The 27,712-nt window shown below is 42.6% G+C and overlaps 1 protein-coding gene across 2 annotated transcripts; it reads right to left on the bottom strand.

Moving 5' to 3' along the window:
* ATP12A (ATPase H+/K+ transporting non-gastric alpha2 subunit) lies at positions 1-27,712 on the bottom strand. 2 transcript variants are annotated; one of them, XM_039496096.1, is made up of 24 exons: positions 27,637-27,712; positions 26,662-27,026; positions 24,284-24,433; positions 20,516-20,575; positions 19,218-19,421; positions 18,056-18,169; positions 16,939-17,073; positions 16,232-16,349; positions 15,190-15,458; positions 13,374-13,572; positions 12,635-12,744; positions 11,674-11,808; positions 10,722-10,914; positions 9,971-10,146; positions 8,597-8,733; positions 7,904-8,054; positions 5,878-6,046; positions 4,909-5,063; positions 3,993-4,116; positions 3,396-3,541; positions 2,302-2,435; positions 1,385-1,486; positions 671-762; positions 1-478 (listed from the first exon to the last, which is right to left on the bottom strand). In XM_039496096.1, exons 2-24 carry the CDS (start codon positions 26,668-26,670, stop codon positions 450-452), a joined length of 3,111 nt encoding a protein of 1,036 aa, XP_039352030.1. In that variant the 5' UTR covers positions 26,671-27,026; positions 27,637-27,712; the 3' UTR covers positions 1-449. The 2 variants fall into 2 exon arrangements, with proteins under 2 accessions (XP_039352030.1, XP_039352031.1); XM_039496097.1 differs by lacking the exons at positions 24,284-24,433; positions 26,662-27,026; positions 27,637-27,712 and adding an exon at positions 24,070-24,102.

Raw genomic sequence — 27,712 nt, 5'->3', positions numbered from 1 at the left:
TTATTATCAAATTGTGCCTATACAGTCTAGTCATCCTTGGTGACATAGCTCAGATCTGCATATGCACTTGCTCACAGTTCAGTTGCACCAAAACAGCAAACAAATAAAACAGCTTGAACAAACCTAGTGCAAGTCGATGCCTTAAATTACAAATGTGTGATTTCCTTAATATCTATATACATAAGAGTTTTTTCCCATTAACTTTATACACTTTAAACAGGAAAAAAAGTATTTATAAAAAATAGCATTTAAATTTTTAGCCAAGTCTAAGCTTTACAGTACAGTGTAAGGTGGTTTTTCAGCCTCGTAAATCCTTGTTTCTTCAGGATGAGGGGAACCCCTGTGGTTATTTTATATTGCACAGACAGGACCATTCAGCAGCAAAGGCCGGTTGAGACAATTAAAGAACTCTCCAGCAGGGAGAAAGGAGAACAGTGATGACGGCTGTTTCAGTAATACATGTTCTTGTCCCACCAACCTATGATAGGAGGAGGAAAAAATATCAAGGAATTAGGATTTTTTTTCTTCCAGTAGAAGAAAATTAAATAAGGAATTATCAAGATAATCCATTTAAAATCATCTCAATCAAAATGATACAGCTGGGGTTGGAAGGGGGGTGGTAGAAATGGACTGAGAATGGAATTCTAGTCCCAGGGAGGGTTCTACTTACTTCCTGGGTATTGCCTGATGAAAAGCTTGCGGATTTCATCATAGACCCATATCAAGATGGCATAAGGCATGGCCACAAACCAATACTGAACCCTGGAAAAGGGAAAGAAAGGAGATTCATTAATCAGATCTTATCATTTGAAAGGAGCAGTCCCTCCAGCTGAATTCTGAATTGATGCTGTCACTAGAGAAAAAATCTGGCCCTTTGACCTTTCTGAATCTGTAAATGAGGAGAACTTGTTTGCTCTGAAAATTGGGCTGCAAAATGAGGCTCTCTTGTGATATCTTGGACTCAGACGACATCAGAAACTGGATTGGCATATGAAAGGAAAGTCATTTTAAATAAAATGTAGTCAAGCAAACATTTTATAGCCTCACCCAATAGCGTGAGTTCTGGAATAAGGGCTAGGGAGGTTCTTATTCTGTATAAACTGTTTCCTCTATCCTTGGTGATAGAGCTGGTCAAAAATGGGACATGTTTTTGTGAAAAAGGTCATGAAAAATGTGTCCCAATTTTTTTTGACTGAGAAATTTCAGCCAACTCAACTCAGTAATTATGTCCTAAAACTTAGTCTTTGAATTCTGCTATCTAAGAAGTTTACTCCACATGGCAAGCCCCTCCAATTAGCCATGCCACTGAGTGTAGATTTCCTACCATGTAATGTGTATATGTACATTTGAAGAAGAGGTGGAACACAGAAGAATTGGAACTCACCGAAGGGGCGTGAAGTTCAAGGCAGTAACACTTCCGAGACCATAACAGAGAATCAGAGCGATTGCTATCTGGGAGAATATACCCAGCCAGATGACTTTATTCCTACAAGAAAACCAATAAAGAAGATGGTTATGTGATCTCTATAACACTAGTGTCTTTGACTAGTGGATACCATTCTAACACCATATAACCCAAAGGTACAAATCTGAGTAGAAGCCCTACTTAACTAGGTGCAGGCTCTGTGCTACAGTCCATAATGAGCATTTCAGAAGGGACAACGGTTCTGACAGACATGCTGGCTGGATACAGTGTCTTTCCTTTTGAATGCAAAACTGAATACAGCCCATTCATCCTGGAGCATAAAGGTCATATGGACAAGATGTTGGCTTTTATATTGTGGCCTCAGTACTGTGAGATGCCCTCAATCATTTGGCTTCAATTTTGCTTGAAGGGTGCTCAGCACTGACAGAGTTTGGCCTATTGGTAGCTCCTGGAAGTCAAAAGTCTACCAGAGCTGGCTGAAAACTAATGAAAAAGCTTTAACGCCATTTTCTCCTTTTTGGAAATTTTGCAAAATATTGATTAGCTCTGTAGTTCTGTTTTGTTTTTAAAGGAGGTGGGGATTTGCGTGAAATGGCGAAAATGTCAAAAATCTCATTTTAAAACATTTTAATTTTGAAATGTCAGTATTCAAACAACTTTGAACAGCTGTTTTTCTTGGGGCTATTTTCATTGCTAACTGAAACTTGGATGATGGAGAAAAGCTGGAGAGAGAGGAAGTTGGTAGGAACAAGAAGGAAGAATGGAGAAAGTTATTTCTGACTCCAGTTTCACCCAAAGAACATTCAGAGGGTGGGTAAGACTGTTAGATCTCCAGGCTAAGACCCCCTTCCCATTAATGAACTTTTAGCACCCACCTGAGAAGACCCTGCTGGAAAAGGGAATTCCTCCTTGTTTTCCTGATGATCAAATCTGCCACTTGCTGAATTGTGATGCTGACAAAAAAGGCAGTGTAGCCACTCCACTGCAGGTATGTCCGTTGGTATCTAGTCTGCAAAGGAATAAAAAAGTATCTTTGTTACACGTCGGGCACTGAAGTGTATGTACTTACATTATAGGAATGTCTGCATAATCTAAAGACTGATTCCCAGTTACATGGGTATAAGTCTGGAATAATTCCACCTTCACACTTGTACAACAGCTTGAAATCCATTGTTCTCTCCCATTAGCTGTTGCGGTAGAGAACATTGACAGCCTTGGCAGTGGGGAATTTACATCAATTCACCTACTGCCTCTGCTTATGGTGATTGCTGTAGGGAACAGTGTAAGGATGGGAGACCCCCACAACCATCATGGTCTTGGGCAGCAGGCATTCCTCTAGGGAACAGTGTTTGTTAGGACCTAGTTTCAGTATTGGATTTTGGAATTAAATCTTGAGGTTGTGGTTCTACTTAACACTCATTTAATGTCAGCCAGAGGTTATGGAATTTAAGCAACATTGCATCACAGTGCTGGAAAGGGGAAAGTCAGTATTGTACTATAGAGAGTATCATCACAGCTGGACAGTAGTGGTGTGCAGAAGCACTACTGGGGGAGTAGAGGGGATCTAAACATACCCTAGAAAGGGAGGCAAGAGTGGTGGAGAGCTTCCTGTTGACAAAGACCTATAGCTGAGACAGAAATAGGGGAGGATGTTTGGTGTCAGGGGTAGGAGAGAAGCAAAAAGAGGTGAATTCTAGATTTCAAGTTAGTGGGCTCTGAAGTTGAATGACCAAAGCTAAAGAACAGCTCCAAGAAATCTAACCTCGGAAAATTTAATTCATATCTAGTGCCATAAAGTTAAAATTAATCTAAGTCACTAAAATTAAATCTTTCCCCATCAGGTCCACCTCCAAACATTTCTAAGCTTCCCTTCATCCTCCCACCACACCCCCAGTGAGGGGAGAGAATCTTCCATTTCCAGTTATAACTAGAGATTTAACTGAAGAGGATTTTTTTACAAATGCTTTACCCATTCTTGCCCATAGCTGTCCTCTATGTCGTTATAGTAATCATCTTCCCAATTGACACGTAAGCCAAGCAGTGTGTTAGGAAGCCAGCCCTGTTCAGCATACACGGTAAAATAGGCCAGGAAGGCTCCAACTGACTGTAGGATCCCTGCAAAGTAGAAGAGCGAGAAATAAGAAAGGGATGGAGTGAGACTTAATGTATTTGGGCGGAGGGAGGGAAAAAAGAAAAAAATCCGCTGAGCGTCAGAGTGAACTAGCTCTTTCTGGATCCATAGTACTTTGCATGGATCGTATAGGAAGCCTTTTAACCAAGAATCTCAGCGCACTCTACATTAAGCCTCCCAACTCCTGTGGATAAAACATTTCTGTAACTATTTCATAGGTGCATACAGTCAGAGGGAAGTTAAATAAGCTTTCCCAAGTTCACACAATGAGTTGAGTTCATAAGAATGGAACTAAGGAGTCCTGACTCCCTCCCCCCTTCCCTAACACTACTCTACACTCCTTCCTGTCGCCAGGAACCAAATTCAGGAGTCTTTCACTGACTCTCATTCTCCTCATCCAGCCTACCCACCTCTTATGTGAATGACCCAACATACCAATCTGCAAATAAGAGTACACAGCGAGCTGTTCATTCACCAGCCTGTCCTTCTTCTTGTGCCGGGGTCTCCTGTTCATGATGTCACTTTCAGCTTTCTCATAGGCTAATGCGACAGAGGGGATCTACAAGAGAAATTGTCTTTCAGAACCTCACTGGCACACCTCTGCCCGCTTCTGGGAGATTCAATAAATCTGGCTGTTCTTTCTACAATGTCTGTTAGCTGGATTATGTTAACACTGAGTGCCCCTGATGTCAAGGAGCAAATGATAAAAGGCTCTTTTCAATGAAGTCTGCAGTTCAGGACCATAGAAAGGTTTGAGTGAGGTCTGAAACACATGCGTTGGAGCCATGAACATATTGCTTGTCCACCCCAAAGGGTTGGATGAAACCGGAAGGAGAGGAGGGGTCTTTTGAATCTATGGGAAGCGTAAAGGATGCCTCATCTGTATGCCTGGTGGTTGTTCCCTATACTGTAGCAAATGGGTGATTTGAGGACGATCTGACTGGTAATATATGTGCTCTTGATAGTTCACTGTCTGCATGTCTTGATCAAAAGGCCTGGCCAGAGTGGGTTAGTGGTCAATGCACATGAGCAAAGTCTTTACTTTCCACTCTCCCTTGCTCCCCTCCTCACCTTATTTTTTCTCCTCCTCCAAATCCAGCTGCTTTCACTCTAGGCCTCTGCTTGTTTTGCTATCCTAGGTATCCCATGTGATTAGGCTCTCAGTTTGTGACTGATGACTAATCCCTCAAAGACGTACATCAAATCTAATTGCTTCACGCCCAGAGAGGCTCAAAAGTCTCCCTGGCACTCAAACCCTAGCCTCTTACTCATTCTCAGAGTCAATAAAATGCATGTGAAATTGCACGGGCGGCCAGATGGTTTTAACCATGCCTGGGGTAAGACAACTTACAATGTCTGTGCCCAGGTCGATGAACAGGATAGTGATTGTGCCAATGGGCAGTGGGATGCTGGCGATAATGTAGATCAGGAAGGGACAGAGTTCGGCAATGTTCTTGGTCAGGGTGTAGGCGATGGTTTTCTTTAGGTTATCAAAGATCAAGCGGCCTGAGGAAGAACAGAAAGTTCATTTTAAAATACTCACTAAGGCCAATGCTGGCTGAAAATTTCCCACCATCTTTTTTTCAGCAGTTAAAGTTAAAACGTTTAGAATAGGTGGTAATATAGCTGGGGTCAAGCAAGAGAGGGTGGCAAACAAATAATAGAAAAGAAAGGGTACAGGAGATTGCTGCAACACGAGTAACTTAAGGCTGAAAGCAATATGGGATCAGACATGAATGAAGTGCTTTTGTTCAGGATTCAAACTGATAGGCACAGCAGAACTGAGCAAATAGTATCTGTGTAATGTTGCCTTGCTCTTTGTGAGCAGGTCATAAAACCCTAGGATGTGTTTGTGGTTGGAGATGATTCACATCTGCCTCTAACTTTAAAGTGGTTAGCTACCATGTTTCCGATAGGTCCACAGAGTTTGAAGTTTGAATAAAGAAATTAAGTCCATAGATACTGACTGGATTGTGTAGGATAATAAGGGACACGTGACCAGTGCATGCAGAATTGGGTACGTAGTTACCATAAAGGTCAATAAACTGACCATTTAGCCCTAGGAGATGCCTTTTTTTACAAAAATAGCGATTCTGGTATGCACAAATGTGTGATTGCAAACATACATTTGCAACAAAATGAACATGCAGTCCCCCAGTTTTCATGCATATTCCAGGTAATGGTGTGTGCAAATGTAAGTGAACAATAGTGCAAGCAAGTGGGCCTCTTTAAAATAATAAGACCGGAGATAGTGGCTATAAGTCCAATGCGACTGCTTGCAGCTTACATTAGGGATGAGAGTAGTCAATCTTATTTTTACCTTCCTCCACTCCTGTGACAATAGAAGCAAAGTTATCATCCAGCAAGACCATGTCAGCTGCGTTTTTAGCTGCGTCGGAGCCGGCGATACCCATAGCAATTCCAATATCTGCCTTTTTCAGAGCTGGGGAATCATTGACTCCATCTCCAGTCACCGCAACAACTGCATCCTGGAACACAGTAGGATTCAGGTGACTGAGGAAATTAGTCCATCCTCCAGCAAGGAAAAGCCCCCACCTTTAAAGCCTCTGGAGCGGAGTTCAGTACAAGTTAAAATTAATGTCAGTGCTCTTGAGCTGTTCTTTTAAAGCGAATGTGTGCTGGTGAAAGGTGCTGGATGGGCAGCCCTGGCCTGAAGCCAAATTCTTCATCTAGTCAGGTAGAATATAGGCAGTGGTAACATACATTTCCTCTACAATGCCTTGCAAATGTATCCCATCCCTGGCTGAAGAAACCGGGGATACTCTTGTGGGGGCAAAGGGGAATTCAGTTACCATGGTCCATCCACTCCTTGGCCTCTCTCCTAAGGTGTCTATGAAGATTGTCTACATCACAGGTATGTGATGTAGATACCTGTTCAGTAGCTGAGACACCCCCACTCCAACTTTAATGAAGGCTACTGAACAGCCACTAAATGCTTTTAGTTTGTGAACCTGAACTGATTTGAGCTGGTGAACTAGAAAAGGCCCCTGTTCTCTGGACTAGCCTCTCTGATGAAACTTCCTAATGTAACCAAGTATCCTTTCCAAGACGCTTTGGCTTCTGGAGAATTTGGAGTGTTCTGAGCAGAATCGGAAAAAAATCAAAGGAAAAAATGTGGCAAACTGATTATGACCAATACTGAATGTCTTGTCCCTTGGAGGATTTTGCTACGTGATACCAGTTATAAATAATACAATGAACAGAAGGGCTTATAGGCTCTAGCTACTAAACATAGAACGTGAACTGACTTTTTTTGCTCTTCATCCTTCAAAGAACCAAATCTTACTGGAGTGTGGGCATCTGCACAGCACAGAACACGTGTACCCAGAGCTTGCCATCTAAAAAGGGGTGATACTAGAAATTAAGTAGTAATATCATTGTTTCCCTGAAAGCAATTCAGGATTAAACCCAAAGAGCTGATGTTGATGGGAAAGCTCAGCTCTGCCAAAGCTACAAAAGTGAAAAGTGGGCCGTGCTGCATCTGCTTTCCTTGCAAATTTGAGAGAGAGCCATGGGGTAAGTCACAGCTTGTATTGGTGGGGAAGCAGGGGGATCGCATAGCCGTGAAAAGTCCCTTGGAGGAATTCTGGATGGTGCTCTGCTCACCTTTTTCATGGTACACTATGTACCCACTGTGTTGGTTCTACTCCAGACAGCTTTAAAATAACTGCAGTGAAGGGGACAAAACTCTTAAAATCCTGTCCCGCACTAGTCTCCTATCTAAGCTATAAGACAGTTTAACAAGGGCTGGCCCTAGACAAATCATGTTATAAAGCAGTTTATTGGGACTCATGCCCTATATTGGTAAACACAGCTGTACAGAAGGCCTAAGTGAGACTGAAGGGGAGGGACAAGAGGGCATGGTCACAATGCTGCTTTCATCTGGGTTTATAGAACCATCTGGGGAAGGGGGCATCCTAAATAATAAATCCTTGGCCCCAGGGATTCCAGCACTGTGCCCATCACAACTAGAACTTCACACCCAAAGTGCAGCTACCGCTCTGCTACTTCCCCTCAAGCACCGGGCCCTACCACAGAAGAGTGTCAGTCAGCCACTATCAACATGGGACCTCTGACATGCAACGGAGCAGCTTAGATTCTATCTAGTGTAGGACAGGAGTGCCAAAGGCACACTACAGTATGTAGATTCAGATGGCTGCAGAATGAAAAGAGAACCTGGAACTCACCTCCCTCCCTCATACCTGTTTCTAACACCACTAGGTTATCACTTCTGTTTGTTGCTGAGGAGGACATCTGAGCAAATACCATCACTGTACAAATCCATTAGGGCCACATATGTTTATCTGTTGCCTTCTGTCACTCACCTGCCTTTGGCAGCCCTCCACTATAATCAGTTTCTGCTGGGGTGAGGTGCGAGCGAAGACTATTTCTGAGTGATTGATCAAGATGTCGTCCAGCTGCTCCGTGGTCATATCCTTAAGTTCCATTCCGTTAATTACAGCAGCTCTAGCATCCCTGTAATAGCCACAGGAATGCATGGTGAAACTCAGACATAAAGGCTTAGATGCAAACAATACATTCATACATTGTACTCAGTTCAGTGGGTTGGGCATGGCAGCAATAAGCAAGTCAATTTTAAGTAGCCTTAGTCGTTTGTCAGCAGGAATTACTTGAAAGGCACTGTAGAAATGCAAGGTATTACTACAATTCCCTAGTGAAGAAAGTGGTAGTAGGCCCCATCAGTAGACCTTGCAAAAGAACAGAGAATGTGCTATAGGGAGCAATGCTGTATTGGCTGGAAGAGTTGGAATGGTAGAATGGGTTATCTTATTCTTCTCTCACTGAATCATCAAAACTGCATTCAGCCTCAGTACATTTCAGAATAAACTAGATGGATGGTTCTGGGTAGAAGAGATGAATAGTTGGATGGATATCAAGTACCAAGAAACAGGAGAGCAAAAAGTGACTGTTTTGTAGAAACAGGTTAATACACGCATTGGAGGAGAAGGAAAGGTTTCATTTACAGATAGCTACAGGTGCGTGCTGTCTGCTCTTACTCTTTATTGACTTGCTCGACTGGAATGTTGAGGCGCTTGGCAATATCTTCCACGGTCTCGCTGTTGGCGGAAATGATGCCTACACTCTTGGCAATAGCTTTTGCTGTGATTGGATGATCACCAGTGACCATGATAACCTGATGAAGGGACAAGTGCATTGAATGAGAACCTTAGGAGTAGCAGAAGGAAAGATGAACTGAGGTGGCTATTCTCCACAAACGAATGGCTTTGTTTCTTTAGCATGCTGAGCATGCAGTCAGGTTTTCAAAGACATTCAGATTGTTGCTAGTAACCTGCTAGCCCTATGTTAGCACCAGTTCCTAGTTCCTATGTTAGCACCAGTTCCTAAGACATTGGCACTGATAAATTGAAAGTGAAAGGGAAGGCTTGGTTCAGGAAACCAGGGTCCTTCTCTAATTCTGATCTGCCTCACTCCTTCTCCTAAACAGAGGTCCTGTATTTATTTTTATATAGTACACTAATAACCCCAAATGCTGTTGTATTGCTATTGAGTTGATAGGGACCAATACTGTAGAATAAAGAAGCTCTTTGTTCTGAGTTTGCATTGTGTGTTGGAAACACTGATTAATACTGCAACATAAAATAGGTCCTTGTGACAGGAGGTATTATAGAAAATTGGGACACGTGTCTATTCAACCTTTTAGGAGAGAGAGCTGCTTGGTAGCAAGCCTAGCAGCCTCAGAATGCCAGTAATTTACCCAATATTGGGACGGCCTTCATTTTGCCTTAGGCCAGTTGCTTCAAAGGCTGATTTCCCTTTCCTTATCTAATATGCAATTGAAACTTACTCCCTTTCACTAGCCTTGAGCTGAATATATACTTGAGGATGTCCTAGCAAGACAGCTAGGGAAGCTGTTGCTTTGCATAGACTAGAAAAGTTTTCAGCTTTTATGATCTAAATGTAGTTCTTCCCCTTTCTGAAGGAATTTTGTCACTCTTTCATGGTTTAGGGTGAATAATTCCAGCTCCATAAATTCCTTTGTGTATTAGAAATGGGCCTGAGCTACAAGGTTGGATCTGGATCAACTTCTGCACTCCCCCAAATTTTGGAATCCTTTTCCATCTGGGGTTTTGGTTTCAGCCCATCTTTGTAATGGGCCCATTTACATTAAGTCCTCTTCATACCACGCTGGCAGTGTAAAGGAGACTTTAAGTGGGTGTAAATTTACTCCCATGTTAATACCGCAGGCCAACATTAATGAGATAATAAGACTTAAATTATCTCCCGAGATGTGTTTAATCTGAATACAGTAAAATGTGACCATGATGCGGCAAGAACTTGAGGCTATATCATGGGTGCTTTAGGAATCCCTTATGTAGACCTGCCGTGCTGTTGACTGGCAGAAACCCTACCTTGATCCCAGCACTGCGGCACTTTGACACGGCATCTGGCACGGTGGAGCGAGGTGGGTCAATCATGGATAAGAGCCCTACAAAGCACAGGTTGGAGGTGGGGAAGTTCATGGAGTCTGTATCAAAGGGGTAGGTGTCTGGAAACTCATCCTCTGGCAGGTACAAATGGCAGAAGCCTGGAATGAAACCCAGTAGAGCAATGTGAGAGCAGGGTGGTGGGGAAGGGTAAAAAGAGAAAGGGAGGCCTGGTTCAGCATGATTATTTGTTCTTTTCTACATTACACCACTGCATTTTAAAGAACAACCATGAAATGTCCTCTGTGGTGGAATTTTAATCCCTTGTCAGCTGCATTAATGTTCCTTTACAGCACCAGCATTCAAAGAAATGTAGCTGGTACCTGCCCCCTCCCTCCATAGTGCAAGCTACTGTCCCAAGGTCCCTGCTGGAAAGAGTTTACAGCAGTGTTAATGTGGGTTAACCCTCTACTTATTTTGAGGGTTGTTGGTTTTTACCATTTCATCCATGAATGAGCAGGTAGTTTCTCTTCTGTTTCCTCTGAGACTGCACCCATTTTCAGCTGTCATTCCAAGACTGGAATGAGGATTGTCACATGTATAATATTCCCATGCACACCTAATGCATCCATTATTGTAACATCCAGTTGCCCAGGGCCACTGGCATTTAACTCAGTTTTAATTTCTCAATTCCCTTCTCTGTTGCAATCCATTTTCAGTTCCCTTTTGAACTCACCCAGCACTCTCTCTCCCAGGCCTCCCAATTCCATGTATGCCGTCTGAAAAGCCTCAGCCCTCTCTCTATCCAGTGGCTGTTCTTCGCCATTGATCATGATGGTGCTGCATCTCTCTAGGATCCTCTCTGGGGCTCCTTTCATCACCAGCAGGAAGCGTTTATCATTGGGATCTTCAGTCTCATGGATTGAGAGCTGTATGCACCAGGAAGATGGAATAATTGAAACAGTGTATGGTCCCCTTCAGTTTCCACTGTAACCCACCAACGGCTAAATTCTGCCCTCAGGTGTGCAACCCCCACTGTGATGGCAATGGGAATTGGCCGTGCTTGTCTGACAGCAGAATTTGGCCATAAGAGTCCATTTAACTTGGAGCCAAGAAATATTTCTCCTCCTCTTTCTCACTAATGGTGCATTATCTGTTCTGAAGTGATAAATCTGGTCTTTGATAGAATGAAATACCTTGCTCTAATGGCATATTATTATTATCACACAGTGATCTAGTATCCTATTTTAATAATAAGACACAGGTGCCCAAACTTTGCCCAGTCTTAGGCAGCATTGTCAACTTTCTAGGAGCCTGAGGGCTGTCAATACTGTTATTTGCATAAAATGATGCTGATTGGATTCACCTTCATCTTTAATGATGTTTATAGAAACTATAGATTCCTACATACAGTGCTCAAAGCAGCTTGGCTATGCTGCATGGGCTACAGCTCCATTCCCTCTTTCATAATGTAACCTGAATTCCCTGGAACTAATTGCATGGCCTTGCATGAAAGTCCCAGCGGGAAAGCTGCCTCCATGGATATACGTGGCTCCTGTTTTCTGAGCTTAAACTGCATAGTATATTGAATTTCTTTCCCCATTAATGTTGCCATGCCCCAGCCACAAACACTGGGTTGGACAAAGATATGGATTGATTGGTTCATTTTCCAAAGAAGAAAGTCACACCTGGAATTTGTTAGTAGAATTGAAAGGAATTTCAGCCAGTTTTCTGTTCCGTTTTCTAATGCCCATTACATCACCCAAGATTACTTCAGCAAATTTCAGCAGGGCTGTTTCAGAGGCATCGCCCACCACAACTCTCTGTGCAGGGAAGAACAAACATGTATTTTTAGTAGTAATACTTTTGCACTTTCATCCAAGGAACTGAAGTAACTTTACACACGTGTGATAGAGTGTGTACTTTCTAATGTAGCTGTCACTCTGACAGCAAAGCACCAACCAGTTTACCTAAAGCAAGCAATCAGTATGAGAGATTATATTTTCCATCCTTCTCTTGAATTATGCCATGGGAGCATTTGGGTTGTACTGCTGTTGATTTTATTAATTGCGGTCTTTAGGGTAGTGATATTGAGCCATTCTTTAGGGTTGCTGTTGTGAAAAAGCTACTGCAAAGAGATGAGATTTGCATTTAATTCAGTGGAAGTGAAGATCTGTGGCTGTTCTCTGCTTTGCTGGAAGTTTTATAACTCTGCTCTGGGGCAAATGAATGTTCTACTCTCTTAATGTCAGTGCCTCGGTTTACCCAATTGTCAAGTGAGTTCCATTGCATGTCACAGTCAGTGACAGAATCAAGAGTAGAGCCCAGGAATCTGGAGTCCCCTGTTCTAATCAGAGTACTGCCCATAACAAATGCTGTACAAGGAAATAACTCAGAGCTCTTACCCTTTCTATCTTGTGATTAGTTTAGATTAATAGTGTGGAAAGACTAATCTTGATATCTGAGCTGTCTTTTGACTTAAATGAATATTGCTTTTGTCTGTTCCCTCTTTATATTTCTTTCAAGGGTAAAGCAAGGAACACAAAAGCGATGGGAATTTTAAAATGAAAGGCAGCACTAAAAACAAAGACAAACTCTGCATGCAGTTTTTTCAGTGGAAAAGCAATGAGCTCAGAAAGTAGCGGATACCTTCATGATTGGAACGTTCTCCTGTCCTGGTTTGAATTCGGCCCGGTTGCAGAGTGTTACAATCTTTGATAAAGCTGCCCACGACTGAGAACTTTGATCAAAGGACTGGGCTGAAAAGAAGCAAAAAACCATACCAATATTGTAGCTTTTTAGATACTGGATAGTGGAATCCTTATGTTAAAGCAGCTGCAGGAGAAAACAGCCATTCTTATCAGATTCAGGTATATAGAAATTCAAACTATATCTTTCCCTGTGCACACCATACCTCCATACCAGTCCTGCCAGAGTTATTTTGGCAAAGATGCCTTGTTTGTTTAGTTCTGAAGAGAGGGGATGGATTGGTACTTCCTAGACTGAAGAATTCTACTTCTCCAGAAAACAGCTGTAGGACAGGCTCTCTTCCCTCCACCCAAGGTGCCTCAACCTGATTTTATAAGGACCATCTGCAGGGGTGAGATTGGAGTTCAGGCTCCATTCAGTCCTTGCCATCTCTACTAAGATGGTCAACAAGGTGTGAGGGGAGACTTCTTGTTACCAGCTGGATTGCTTTTTCTGATGTCCAGTGGTGCTTGTCCAGTGGGACCTGTCCTGAGTCCCTTGAAGGCAGTCCACCAAAGAACCATCAGATGATGTGACTACAAGTCGTCACCATCGGCCTCAGCTACATTCAGATTAACATCCACCTTGTGGCATGTCTAAGCCACCTGGTTGCCCTTCTCCAGCTCCCATATATATTTACTTGTTTGTTCTTCACTGGTATCAGCCGAGTAGATCTGATCGTCAAACCAAAGATGGGCAACAGTCATCCGGTTCTGTGTGAGGGTCCCTGTCTTGTCAGAGCAGATGATGGAGGTTGAGCCCAGCGTTTCCACAGCTTCTAAGTTCTTTACCAGGCAATTCTTCTTTGCCATTCGCTTGGCAGTCAGAGACAAACTCACCTAGGGGAATGGGAGAATTGCAGCTCCCTGTTAGCGAGGTACCATTACAGTGAGCATTGTAATAAAGCTGTGCACAACGCGACTCCATGGATTGTAACCTGAGCTTGTTTGAAATGTCAACTAAAACATTTCTTTCAAGGAAAAATCTGAAAAATTCAGTAAATTTTTTTATATTTTAAATGAAGAAAAAAAGGGTTTTGTTTTCCAAAAAACTTAGCCAAATATTTTTCCTCAAAAGAATTTTTTTTTTTGGTTGAAAATCCAGGAAACGTTCACTGAGCTTTTTGGAAGAATGTTCTGATTTTTTTTTAATTAAAAAATGGTATTTTTGAACCAACCATAGTCCTGCTAAAGCTATAGGTCCTGATTCTGATCTCCATTACGTTCATGTAAATCTAGAGTAATTTCATTGATGCCAGTGAAGCTACTCCAGATTAATAATGGTGTAACTGAGATCAGAATCTGGCTTCTAGTTAGCAAATACTGCATCTGGCACAGAGGCTCATGCGTGGTTAGACAAGACTATTATTGCCTTGATGATAGGAGGAGGGCATGACAGCCATTAGGAGCATATTTCAAGTAAAAGGACTGGAATTTAGGAGAAGCTCATAACTGCAAAGCTAATGGTAGCTGACATTACCACTAACTTTGTCATAATATTTCCAAGGTGACCATCACTGTGGTGTCCTGTTACTAATAATTATTATAGTTGTTTGTCACCAGAGATGACTGACAATGGTTTCACATCTTGAGTATGGTTGTGGCTAAGACCACTGATGTGTGAGTGGCAGTTCTTTCCACGTGAAGTGCATAGGTAGCTCGATGCTGAGGAAAGGATTAGGACTATTACTAATGGTATTCATAATACTTTCCACTTCTTTGTACCATCTGTCTGAGGCTTTTGCAATGCTTATAACTATTACTGAACTGAATCTTTCATACACACATGAAGTAGTAATACCCCCATTTTACAGATGAGGAAATGGAGGCAAATAGAAGGGAAATGGCTTGCTCAAGGTCACGTAGCGGGTCAGTAACGGGGACAGAAATGGTACGCAAGACTATATTAAAGGGTATGTGGATGTGTACACATAGGTACATGGGATTGTTGTGCTGAAGTCTTTGAGATTAAGGTCTCTTCTAATTCTAGAGTTCCCCATCTTGAACTGGGAAATTCCCAGCTCTGAAAAGATCTCTGTATGGTCTTCTCAGGGCTGGCATGAGTTCACATGAGGTCACCTGTGAATACTTGATCTTGCACAGCTGTTGCATCTGCTATAAGATCACAAAAACTAGAGATGGCCAAACATGGTGATATTGGGTCAGGAGTCGAGTTTGGATTTTCCAAAACCTGGTTGGGTCCAAGGCCCCAAAGTTCAGATGGATTTAAGTAAACAGTTCCATCCTTAGCCCATTTCTCAATAAGAGTGAACCCATTTTAATCCTAGCTCTACTAAGCGATTATGAGAATTGGGGATCCCCTACTGTTAACTGCAGGAACCTAAGACTGGCCCTGTTACTAGACCACCTTGTACTGTGATGCACACACTGATATGAACTGTGGTATAAGCAGAAGCAGAGCTGTACAATGCATGCTAATGACCTGTGTAGACTTACAGTAACGGTGGCTAGCAGTCCTTCAGGCACATTGGCCACAATGATGCCAATGAGAAAGATGATGGAGTCCAGAACCTTGTATTTCATGGACACAGCAATGATGAAGAAGAGAACCCCAATAGAAACAGCCACTCCTGCCACAATGTGCACAAAGTGCTCAATCTCAATAGCAATGGGTGTCTTCTCATTCCCAACTCCAGATGCCAGAGAGGCAATGCGACCGATGATAGTGTGATCCCCAGTGTTGATTACCATCCCAGTGGCAGTACCTGGAAGAAAAGGAGAGGTTATCAGCACAGTGTGGGGTTGGTTCCCTAAAGAGAATTACAATTAGTAAAGAAATATAATATTGCTGCATCACCTAGGAGCGCCAGTCCTGGACCCAGACCCCATTGTGCTACAAGTCTTATGTGCAATATTACCCTGTTATTAGGGACCTTTCTCATCCTTTTATTTACATCCCTCTCAGAAATCTGTGGGGATTATCTATCTAAGGGAAGGGAGGTTCTCGCAGTATATTTTCATCAGTGTTGTTCGTTAATTGTACTGCAGTAGCACTGTAAAGCCTCAGTCAACAATCAGGGACCCATTGTACAGAGTGCTAGACAAACATGTAGTAAATAATTGGATATATATGGCACCAAATACTTTTTCCCCCTCTGAAAATAAGAGCAACTTCCTCAAGCATCTGAAGCACTTATATATGGGCAGCTCTGACTTTCCGTGACTTAGGATAATGATGGGAAAGCCAAAAGCAAGCAGGAGTTGATCAGCTATTGCTTATATCAAGCACCAGACCAGACAGCCAAAAATACACGTCAGCTGTGGATCCTAGGTAGAACTTAGGGCTAGCCCAGTGCTTTGAGTTTTATTTTTGTTTGCACGGTGTGTTTCTTTTTTTGTAATTGCTAATTTGTTTTTCTTTGTCCAAAACCTTTCTGGGGATTCCTAGAAAAAGCACCATTGAGAATTAGTAGCAGGTGTGATGTGGTGCCTATACACAGGCAGCTTCTTCAGCCCCTTCCTTCAGTCTGCAGGTTACCTTCCAGGCAGGTGGTAGAATAGAATGCAATGTTCTTAGTCTCCAAGGGGTTTTCGTGGGTGAAGTCACAGGAACGGCTTTGTGGTTCTGATTCCCCCGTGAGGGAGGAATTATCCACCTGTCAGTCAACAAAAGACACACTCATGCAGTTGGCAACCCTTGCTTATGTACACTTGTATGGAAGGGCTGCAGCAATTGTAGTGGTAGGTGGCAGGGATATAGTAATCAGAAGAGTCTAACTTTGTTCCTGATAGGAGAGTATGACAAGGCAAATGCCTCTATTATCATGGAGATTGAATCAAACCAGTGTAGTGCCTAGTGACTTGGAGGGACGTATAACTCAAGTAGCTACCTCCAACACTGCAGAGAGGTTTACTGGTCAGTGCTTCCGAGCGTTTACTGGGTCACAGCACTGGGAAATAGCATTGGCAGGAGACTGGCTGTGGTATGATGGAGAGATGCTGCACTTGACTCTCCTTGGAGTGGGGAATTGTTATAAGTAATGGGCTTTTCTGTCCCATGTGAACTGTGTGCTACCGTGGACCTTCTGCACAAGCACAGCATAGATGTAAAACCAAGGTTTCTATTGGCTGCTGAGCTATCCTCTCTGTACAAATGGTCTCTCCTTTCTTGCAACCTCTCTGAAAAAAGTGGCATAAACATCACATATCCTTTTCATACCCACACATCCTAAAGCTGGTGTTTACCTTACACCCCTGAGCAAATATCAGACGGATGTCAGCTGGGATCCGATCGCCACCTTTAATCTCCACCATGTCCCCCACCACCAGCTGCTCTGCAGGCACTTCCTTCTTCTCTCCATCTCGGATGACAAGAGCTTGCTGTAAGACAAGAGAACAACAAGAGTGAAACCAGCCCCACATCCTGCTTTCACCATGGGTGAAATTCACCCCTGTGCAGAGAGCAGATACAAGGCCTGTGTACCACCTACCTCCGTTTTTGAGCTCTGCTTAGGCTGAATTTCACCCCTATTGGTTCCCCTTTGTTATACATCAACATAATTCCTTTCTTCCTCGTCATCTACTAAATTCCACATAAGTCACCAATGAAAGATCACCAAGGTCAGCTGATAACACTTAGCACTTGGTATAGCACCTTTCACTCAAGGATCTCAAAGTGATTTACAAGGGAGGCAATACTATTGCCATTTCACAGACAGGTAAACACAGGCACAGAGGTTGCCACTTGCCCAAGATTATACACAATGAGTAGCAGAGTTGGGAATAGGAATGGGAGGTCTCCCTTGCTGTAATAATACTGCTGCCCAGCTCTCTTTGGTGAATTCTTCTTTAATTCAATTTACAACCAGACAGAGCAGTAACTCCATATTATGCTGCAAGCTCATTGGGCAAGGTGCCCGGTAGCAATACATGTTCGTACAATACCACATACGCTTTGCACTTTTGATAATTGTTAACATTAGTCTGAGTTACACCAATAACACAAACTAAAGAATTTCATGTTTCAGTAAGACAGAGGATAATTGCCCAAGACTGCTCTGGACCCTTCTGGTGAAGGATGGAGTTTGGAGAAAAATTAGTTCCCAACTCTGTATTCTAAGACTGGATTCTGCTTCTCATCCACCGAAAGCCCTGGGGGCTGAATTCTATTATGGGAATACCATGAGCAAAGCCACTATTGAGTGAAAAGGGAAACTTAATTCTCCATTCACTATTAAAGAAGATGCCCACTCTAACAGGCTATTGAGGCCAGTTTTGTGCCATTAATACATTTAAAATCTTCAACCTCCAACTGTTTCAATCCCTTGCTCTTCAGAAACAGAGAGGAAGGCTGGCCACTCACCTGTGGAATCATTTTACTGAAGCTGGCCATGATGTTCGTACTTTTAGCCTCTTGGTAGTAAGCAAAGATACCGGTGAGGATGACAACCAGTGCGAGGACTACTCCCAAGTACAGCTGACCGATAAGAGAAATGATTCCAGTTACTTTAAAAACAACATTTACTATTGTTCCTGGTACAAAACATAGTTACACAATTTGATAAAATAAACTCTTCAGGCAGAGGTGGAACTAGTTTAACTGGTTAAGAGAGAACTGTGGAATTCTACTGTTTGTTCATGCATCTTAATAAGCAGTAAGGACCATAACAGCTCCTCAAATGGCAAACTAGGATTTTAAGAGTTTTCATAAGAATCTCATCTGAATGGAGGCCAAGCCAGCTGTTTGGGGGTCAGGGTGGAAACACATGATTAGAAGGCTGGAGATGAACTACACACCCTCCAGTTTGGGTTTGCACCTAGAAGACTGGGTGCTCATCCAAACTTTTGAATCTTTTGGGTTTGACGTCAGGCTGCAGAGCTCACAGGAATAAGTGCTTTCAGGAGAATTCCAGTAATTCCTGGAAACTATTGGATTGGGAATAGTAACTGAATAGCCTTATGATACTTTATTATTTCTTCATCCGACAAAGAATAAAATTCTGAAAGCACCTACCTCACTTTTGAAAATGGAACTTAGGCTTCTAAATCCTTTAGGTGCTTTTGAAAGTTTTACCCCAAACCAGAAGATGCAGAGGCTACCATAAAAAATGAACAGACAACCCTCCCTCCCTCCCCCACCACACTTAAACTGTGTTTGTTTTGTGTTTTCAAAGACCCATCTATCCTAATCTCCAGAATAAAACAAGAACTGCAACCAACCAACCAGAAGCAAACAAAGAGAACATGCTCCAAGTAGAGTTTTTACCCCAAAAGAGAAGAGTCAGACTCCGTAAAGTCCATTAGGGACTTCACTGTTGCACTTAAAAGTGCTTAGATACTATGGTGATGGGTGGCAGTACAAAAGCCTAAAATAGATAAAGAGAGAGCGGACAGAATATACCAATAAATCTGTCATTTATTGGAATGATTCAGTACTGTAGTAGGTGGACTGGAGACCCCAGCTCTCTAAAAAGCCCTACCAAACTATAAAGAGGTGATGACCAGATAGCTGGTATAGTACTTACATTGTCAAATGCTGAAGCAACACCTTGAGCAATCTGAATCCCGAAGGCAATCCAGCAGAGCAAAGCCCCCACCCATAAGAGGATGGAGAACCCTCCCACCATCTGCTTGAGGAACTTAATGATTTCAGGAGTGGATTTAGGAGGAGTGAGAGCGTTGGGACCATCTCGGGCCAGAATCTCTGCTGCTCTTGCACTAGTAAGACCCTGCAAATACAAAAAAACATTGTAAACATTGAGTCAGACAATGCAGACTTCATATTCGAAACCTGGAACTTTGCTTATCTCTCTTTCTTTCCTGGGACATAGGGGTTTGATTGTCCATAGTCTGTGACCTTATATTTTCAAGGTGCTTTCATACCTAAGTATTGTTAATGCCATGATATGCATGTGCACCCCCCAATAGGGGTCAATAGGAAGTCAAGTCCATGGACTTCCACTAATCACGGGTTTCTTTAAAGGTAAAGTCATCTGCAGTGAGCTTTCTCACTACAGTTGTGTTATAAGATAAATGATAAAAGGTTTGGAAAACAAGGCCTAGGAGGAAAGGTAGAAAGAACTCTGTATATTTATTCCAGAGAAGAGAGATCTGAGGGGGAACATAAGAGCCTTCACATATGTAAAAGGTTTTTATAAAGAAGGTGGTGTTTAATTGTTCTCCATGTCTACCAAGGGTAGGACAAGAAGTAATTGTCTTAATTTGCAGCAAGGGGAAGTTAGGTTAGATATTAGGAAAAAACGTTGTAACTATAATGATAGTTAAGCCCTGGAATGGGTTTACAAAGGAGGTTGTGTAATCCCTGCCAGAGGACGTTTATAAGAACAGGTTAGACAAACATCTGTCAAGGTCTAGGTTACTTGCCTCAGGGATGACCTCTTGAAGTCCCTTTCAGCACAACATTTCTATGATTCTATATTGTTTTACTGATGCCATCTGTTTAGACTGAGACCTATCTGATTCTGAATACCGGGTCCAAACTCCCTCAGACTCTGGGAAAGTTTAGATCAGGTCCAAACATTGGGTTCAAGCTTTCCAATAGTGTTGATTTTAAAATGCTCAGAAATTTCTTCAAACTTCAGAGATATTCATATCAAAATCCAGATCTCAATCACTCTATCTGGGCTGATCTCTGTTTTCAGTATCTATTGAGAGTTAATACCTTCTGTCTGCCGGTAAAATGTTTTGTTTTAATAATGACTGTGCGGCTCCTACAAAGCCAGCCGATATCATTGCTTTTCCACTGAGCTCAGGCCATAGATGAACTAAGGATATTTGATTCATATTCCTTGCTCGCACTCACCTTGCTGATGCTTGTAGTGTACTTTTCCTCCAGCTCTTCTTTGCTGAGTTTGTGATCATCCTGAAGGCCAAAAGAAAGAGACAAAAGAAGTGAGCAGACTGTCTTAAAGTTGAAAGTGGGTCTGAAAAATTCAGTATTTCTGGGGTTGAGGAGCACTGAAATTGCCCTGGGTTCTTGGCTACTGGTCCAGCTGCCAGTATATGGTGGTATGCCTCAAGGAGTGGTGGTAAAGGCTTGATCCTTCAAAGGAAAGCAAGAACCACGCCCGTAACCACACAACTAATGATGCAGGGCTGCATACTTGGAAGATGGAGCTGGAAATTCCCCTTCCATGGTTGCAAGTCATCCATCATTTTAGACACTAAAGCATAATTTCTATTTTGAAATACTTGACAGATCAGAGACTATAGTGATGGGAAGCCATCTACACACAAAAATTGACACTGTGCAATCTTTTGTCTTAGCATGAGACGCTGGCAGTAGAGATGGTCAGGGAATGTTTTTTTCTCAAACCCCACAAATAGTCTCCCACAAACAGTTTTTTATCAAAATTTCAATTTTTTCTGCGCAGCTGTAGCCGAAGAGCTAGGACTTCTGCGTTCTAATCCCAGCTCTGCCATTTACTCATCGTATGACATTTTACAAGTCGCATCACCTCTCTGTACCTATACAAATGTGAAATGGGAGTCACAACAAATATCCACCCCGCAGAGGTGTTGTGCAGCTTAACTGGTCTTTTTGTAAAGTGCTTTGAGCTTGTTAGGTTTTAAAAGCTAGTGGAGTGCAAATTAGCATTGGGAAATGGCGTCCACATTTTTTCGGCACTTCTGTAACTCCCTCTCCCCCCGGCCTCCTCCACAGAGAAACTCTTTGCAGGGTATGTCTACATGGCAATCTGAGGTCTGACTGCAGCAGAGCCCTGCAACCTGACAGGACCTGACCACAAGTGTGGGGCTCAGGTCAGTTCAGAAAACAGCCCGACCCTGTCGGGCTCAGGTCAGCTCTCCTCCTCCTGCCTGTGGGGTTGGCGCAGCACGAGCTAAGTGCCCCACTCCCACTGGCCACCGCCACTTCGCTGTGCTGTGCACACCGAGGAGTTGCCGTGCCTCTTGCTCTGCAACATGTGCACAATGCAGCAGGAGGCAGCAGTGAGGCATGCAGCCGCCAGCACACGCGGCCACCACTATGCCAACCCCATGGACAGTAAGTGGTGGCAGTGCTGACTCGGGTTTGGGGGGAAGATTTAGAGACAGGTCGGAAAACGACTCGACCATCTCAGGCTTGGGTCCGGTTGGGTGGACTTGGGTCTGAGGATGCCTTTGGACAGCACTCCATATAATCCCGCCTAGGGCTCTGGGGTTGTACTCGAGTGGCTAGCTTGTGCTCCCGCAGCTTCACTGCTATTGTTACACCAGGCTAGTTCAATCGATGCTAGCTCAGGTGTGTCTGCTACACACAGTTATACCTCCGAGTATAGTGTAGACATATCCTGCTTCCTTTAGATAGGATAACTAATCTTAAAATCCCCAGATGCTGTAGGCCTCAAAACACTAAGCACTTTAGTCAACATGCTGAATTAAGAAGAGCTACAGTGTCTGTGTGTGTACTAAAAATTGTTGCCCTTATCTGATAGGAATGGGGTCTGAATAGCAGCAGTAACATGCCTCATGTGCAGTCATGCACTACAGTCTTCTAGCCAGAAGCAGCAGGTTATTGCCATTGGTAGAAAGGGGTGGTTGTAGGGGGAGACTTGACAACTTTTCTCCTTTCCCTGCAATGACATCCCATGAGTATAATGCACTTGATTAAATGTAGGGTTTAGCTACAGAGATTGGAATTGGAATGAAGGAAGGAGGAAGTACAGAGATCAAACAGATACCATTCAGAAAACAGTATGGGAGTTTTAAATGCTCGCTGTAAAGGGATGTTCTCAGCGTTGGCAAACAGACCAGATCATCCATTAACATGACAGAAGTTTGTTCTCAGTTCCCCTCATAACAGCATAATTTTAAAAAAGTAGGAGGGGCTGCAAAGTTAATGTATTGGAAAACTAGAATGAACTGACTGTAATGCTGCAGGAACAAAGCATTGGATAGATGTCTTCTGCATGTACACTCAGTCAGCACTGACCCCGGTGCCCAGGAAGTACACTGATCACTACAAGTGCACTGCTCAGATACATGGCTCACAACAAAGCTGGCACCCGGCACGTTTGACCCTCTGTTTGAATCCAGGGGCTGCTAGGGTTACGTGTGGAATAATGGGGGAAGGAGAGAGGATGGCTTTGTCTTTTTCAATCCCACATGGTGGTAGTTCTTTATTTTCCATAAATAGCACCTTTCAGAGCTTGCAAACGTTAATTAGGCCTCTCAATACCCTCGTGAAGTAGACATGTAGCCATTTTACATATGAGGGAACCGGGTCACAGTGAGTTTACATGGCCAAGGACCCCAATGAGTCAGAAGGAACCGCCCCCCCCCCAAATCCTTTAACTGTACTTTCTTCCTTTTCTGGACTATAAAAGGCAGAACTTACATCAGAGGTGTTAAAATATGACGGTTAGTGAGATTATTAATGTTTCCATCTCATCCTATTGGAAATATAGTTTATTGGAGTGAAATTGTTGTTTAATTGTACTACAGTAGAACTGAAGCACCTTGATCATGGATCAGAGGCCCATTGTGCTAGGCATGGTAGAAACACAATCCAACAGGAATTTTGTGGACTTCATTTTGGTTTTGGAGAGAGACATGGGATAAAATTTTCAGAAGTGCACAAGTCCCATTTTCAAAGTGACATAGGCACCAGAGAGCCTAAGTCCTGTTGACTGTTGGTAACTAATTCACTTTTGAAAATGGAGTTTAGGTTCCTAAATCACTTAGGAACTTTTGATAATTTTACCCATAGTGTAGTATTCTGAACTCAATCTTAGAAGCCAAGAACTCTCAAATTCTCATCTCATCTCTAACTCTCTGACACTTTGACTGAGTAAATTAACTTATCTGTGCCTCAGTTTCCCCATCAGTAAAATGAAAATAAGAACACTCCTTCACTTCATTGGAAGGGATGGATATTGAGAATTAATGACTTGGTGTGTGTAAAGACTTTTGAAAGATGAAAAGCACCACACAAGTACTGCTATTAGTAGAGTCCTTGGAAACATGTTTGTGGTAACTCAGTGCCCTTTGAAGGTACTGTAATAATGCCTAGCTCTCATCTAATATTTTTCATCAGTGGATTTCAAATCACTTTATAAAGGAAGCCAGTATCCTTATTCCCATTTTACAGGTGGGGAAACTGAGGCAAAGAAAGGGGAAATGACTTGCCCCAAGTCACTCAGCAAGTCACTGGCAGAGCTAGGAATAGAAGTCAATTCTCCTGAGTCCTAGCCCAGAGCTCAAGCAACTAATCCACTCTGCAGTCATTCAGCCTGAAAAAGTTGCACTTCAATCTGGTACACATTTCTAAGACATATTACCAGCTTCTGAACTGAGAGGCTTGGCTTCTGCTTTTCTATCTTTCTGTCAGTCTGCTCTGTGCCAATGGAACCTTACCCAAGGAGGTGATGGTGAAATCCTGCTATAATCACTTCACCTAGGAAAATGCAGACTTGATGAGAAGTGCTGGGAATAAAGGAGATACTGTTCCAACACCAGCTAATTTCTGCAAGAATTGTTCTTTATATAGGTCAGTTTGATCCTGAACTATCAATAGGAGCAAGATTAGCCGCCCCCCCCCCCGCCCCGCAAAAAAAAAAAAGACACTCACCAAGTCCAGTTCTTTCTTAAGGTCATCTGTCTTCTTGCTTTTTTTCTTGTTGCCTTTCAGGTCTTTGTACTTTTCCTCTTCATCTTCCTTGTCTGTTTTCTCCAGATCCTGTGTGCCATGGATCTCGACTGAGTAAATGTCAGACCTTTTCTAGAATCAGAAATGAGAAGGCAAGTTAGGTCTAACTGGTCTTACTATGCTTTGTGTTGCCATGTGATCATAAGGTACTGTAGCTAACAGGAGTGGGAAATGCTGTGCCTAGCCAGGACCTCTAAGCTTTCCATGTTTTAGAGGTGGCTGCAGTCTCTTCCTTCTGGGAATTTGATAGCTCCTGGTGCTGTCCTGTACCTGAAATTTCTATAGCATTAATGTACAGCTACAGCCAGATCGTCAGCTGGTGCAAATTGTCATAGATCCATGGACTTCAGTAGAGATATGGCAATTTAGGTGAGTTTGAGGATCTGGCCCTTAGGGTAAAAATGTTGCCCAAGATCCATTGCCAATGCAAATCACTCAAAAATCATGAGTCAGGCCCCAAAAAAAAGTCATTAGATTGCCTTAAAAATCATGAAATTTTAAAAATAATAAAATGTGGGATTTTTGTATTTAATTTCTGCTGTTGGCATATTTAGGATTTGTGATTTCGTGTTTAACATTTTTTTTTCCAAATAGAAGCTGAGATTTCATATTCACCTGACTCCAGGAGCTTGTCCTTTAAGAAAAAACACCTCATATTTTCACACTCATGATAAAATCATGACGTTTAGCAGCACTGTCTAATTGGCCTCTTAGTCATATAGTGATACCCTGCGGCAAAAACTGCACTCACTAGTTAGAGTGATCCTCTTGTTCACAGAACACTGGGAGAACTCTGCTTCCTTGTGCACAGAGCACAGAACAGATCAAGAGCTAGTGACCTGTTAGCCCAGTTTTTGCCAGTTTTCTGCAGGGTATATACAGCAGTTAAATAGCAACCCTCAGCATAGAGAAGCTGCCAAACCTATTTAACTGCATTAGATTTATTGATAAGCTATTTTCTTCTGCTGCCTACTCACTACAAGCTAATAGCTCAGACTTAAGGGCAGGCTTCCTGTGTTGTTAATTCACCAGTTTCTATAATCATAATTCCAGATCATAATTGTTCTGTAAACTGCATGCCATTCCTTGGAAGAGCTACTGGCTGACCCCATTCTCACTGGATTCCTTAGGGATTAATCTTTTGAGTTGCAGACTGAATCATACTTATTGGCTGAACTGCAGGTAGTGGCTTATTCTGCTTGGCTATGTTTGCATACAGTGTGTATCTGATACATACATGTAAACTTCTGCAGGATTCTTTTCCATGTTTGGACTTCTACACTGACAAAAGCAGATTTGTTTAAAACTGAACATTTTAATTAAAAAAAAAAACATACAAAGCCAAACAGATAAAATAATGGGGGTGTATATTATCTGATAAGCGCATGAGAAAATATTAATTCCTATGTTTCTGAACTAAAAACTACCAAAACGAACCACATTTCAACCCCTAGGCGCACTTGAGTTTGAGGAATGCTGCAATTTTCACCATTTTTTTTTGGAGGTGCATGGGCGGGGCGGGGCAAATGGGAGGAGGCAGTGGGGAAGAAGTTGGCCCCATGAATATTTTAGGAGTTGAACTCCCAGAATAACCACTTCTAGGGCATTTCAGTTTGTTTGACCACAGACATCACAGATAAAGGCTTTCTGTTATGAGTTGTTCTCTCTCTGCTGCTTTTCCTAAGATACACAAGCTGGGGTTATCTATCAGCGTTATCTTTTTCACTCTCATCCTTCTCCACCTTCCTTTCTCCATCTGACAAAAAATCTGCTCAGCTTTTCAAGTCTCCATGAAGAGAAGAAACAAGGAAACAACTCTATGGACTGTAGTAACTTTAGCAGACATAGGAGAGAAGATTCATGGAGATAAGTAAAAGCTAATGAATTGTTCTGTCCTCCTATGCAAGATCTCCTTTTAGTTCCCAGAGAGGTTTTGGGGTTCTTCCTTTTAACCCTGAATTCTCAGACCACCTCATATTGGTTTGATCCTTCATCCATTTGCAAAGCAGACTTCTCAACAGTATTTCCCCTTCCTATTTGATCTCTCTGCTCTTTTGGGTTTAAAACACTTAGCATTAGAACTGCTTGAAAGACCGAAATCTCTTTGGATCTCCCATCATTATGAAACACAATAACCTGCATTTCTGACCCATTTCCCCCCTGCCTTAGCAGGCATGTATACAGAAAAGCATTTCAAACATACATACATTTTTAATTTATCAAATAAATTCTCTTTCTTAGAGCTTAGCAGAAGAAACCAGATGTTTAAATAGCAGCTGTCTCAGTGAACACTCACTCACCTTTCCCATTTTTGTGAGCTTATTCCTTCCCCGCTCTAGTGGAGCAATGGATCTCTCAGGCAGGAAGATATATACTGAGGTAAGGTGCTTGGATGAAAAGGAAAAGTGGTATGAACACAAGATGCAAGTAGCTCAGAATCGTTGTGGCTGTCAGAGTGCAAGAGCTCGCAGGGGTTGTAGCCTCTTCCCAACTGGAAAGCCAATGTTAGCTGGAATCCTCCCCGCACTTAGGCATCCTTCAGGCAGGGCAGGTTTGCCTTCCAAAGCCTGTGAGAAGGGAGTTCTCTTTATGTCCCTTTATAAATAAGCACTTGCTCTGCCACTCCTCCCCTCCTCTTTCAGGTCCAGCCCATCTTCTGCTTCACCTGCAGTAGGGTGGAAAAATACCACAGTAATGGGCATGTGGGTTTCAGGTCAAATAGTTTCTAATTATTCCTTTGCAATGTTTGCTTCCAACTGAGGAACAGGTACATTATTCACCTTGTTAAAAGCAATGAGTTTCCTTCAGAGATTCGCCAGCATTGACCTCCTGCAAATGATTTCCCAGTGTCTTCAAAACATGTGGCGGGGCAGAGAGGGTGTGGGCAACATTTGTCGTTTACACTCCTTTAAGGGATCTGACGTGTATCTGCACGGGGTCTCTAAAAATAACATCACTATGCCATTCAGGTACCAACAGGATAGGTGCTATATGTTCAGTCAATAACTTTGGATTGTAATATCACGGGGGAAGAGTGCTCCTTTAAAAGTTTGCACTTTGACTTTTCTATTCTTGGTGTAGATTGGGTTTGTTTGCTCTGATTTTTAACCTGAGGTTGTAAAAAAGAAAAAAAGAGAGGCAGCTGCTGCCCAGGGCTTTCTAAGCAACTGCAGTTATCAGAACAGGGTAATTTTTTAAGTGTTTGTCTTGCATCAATCACAAGCTCTCCAAGTGAAATACCATATGCTCTGAGAGATTTATGAAACTTTTTATACCTGTATTCTGCACGTAGGTATGTATGCACGCTATGCACCCACATCTGGAAATTCTAACAAGCAGTGTCCGTTGGTC

The sequence above is a fragment of the Mauremys reevesii genome, linkage group 12 (genome assembly GCF_016161935.1).
Source record: "Mauremys reevesii isolate NIE-2019 linkage group 12, ASM1616193v1, whole genome shotgun sequence".
Taxonomy (NCBI): Eukaryota; Metazoa; Chordata; order Testudines; family Geoemydidae; genus Mauremys; species Mauremys reevesii.
This window is presented reverse-complemented; position numbering and strand designations above follow the sequence as displayed.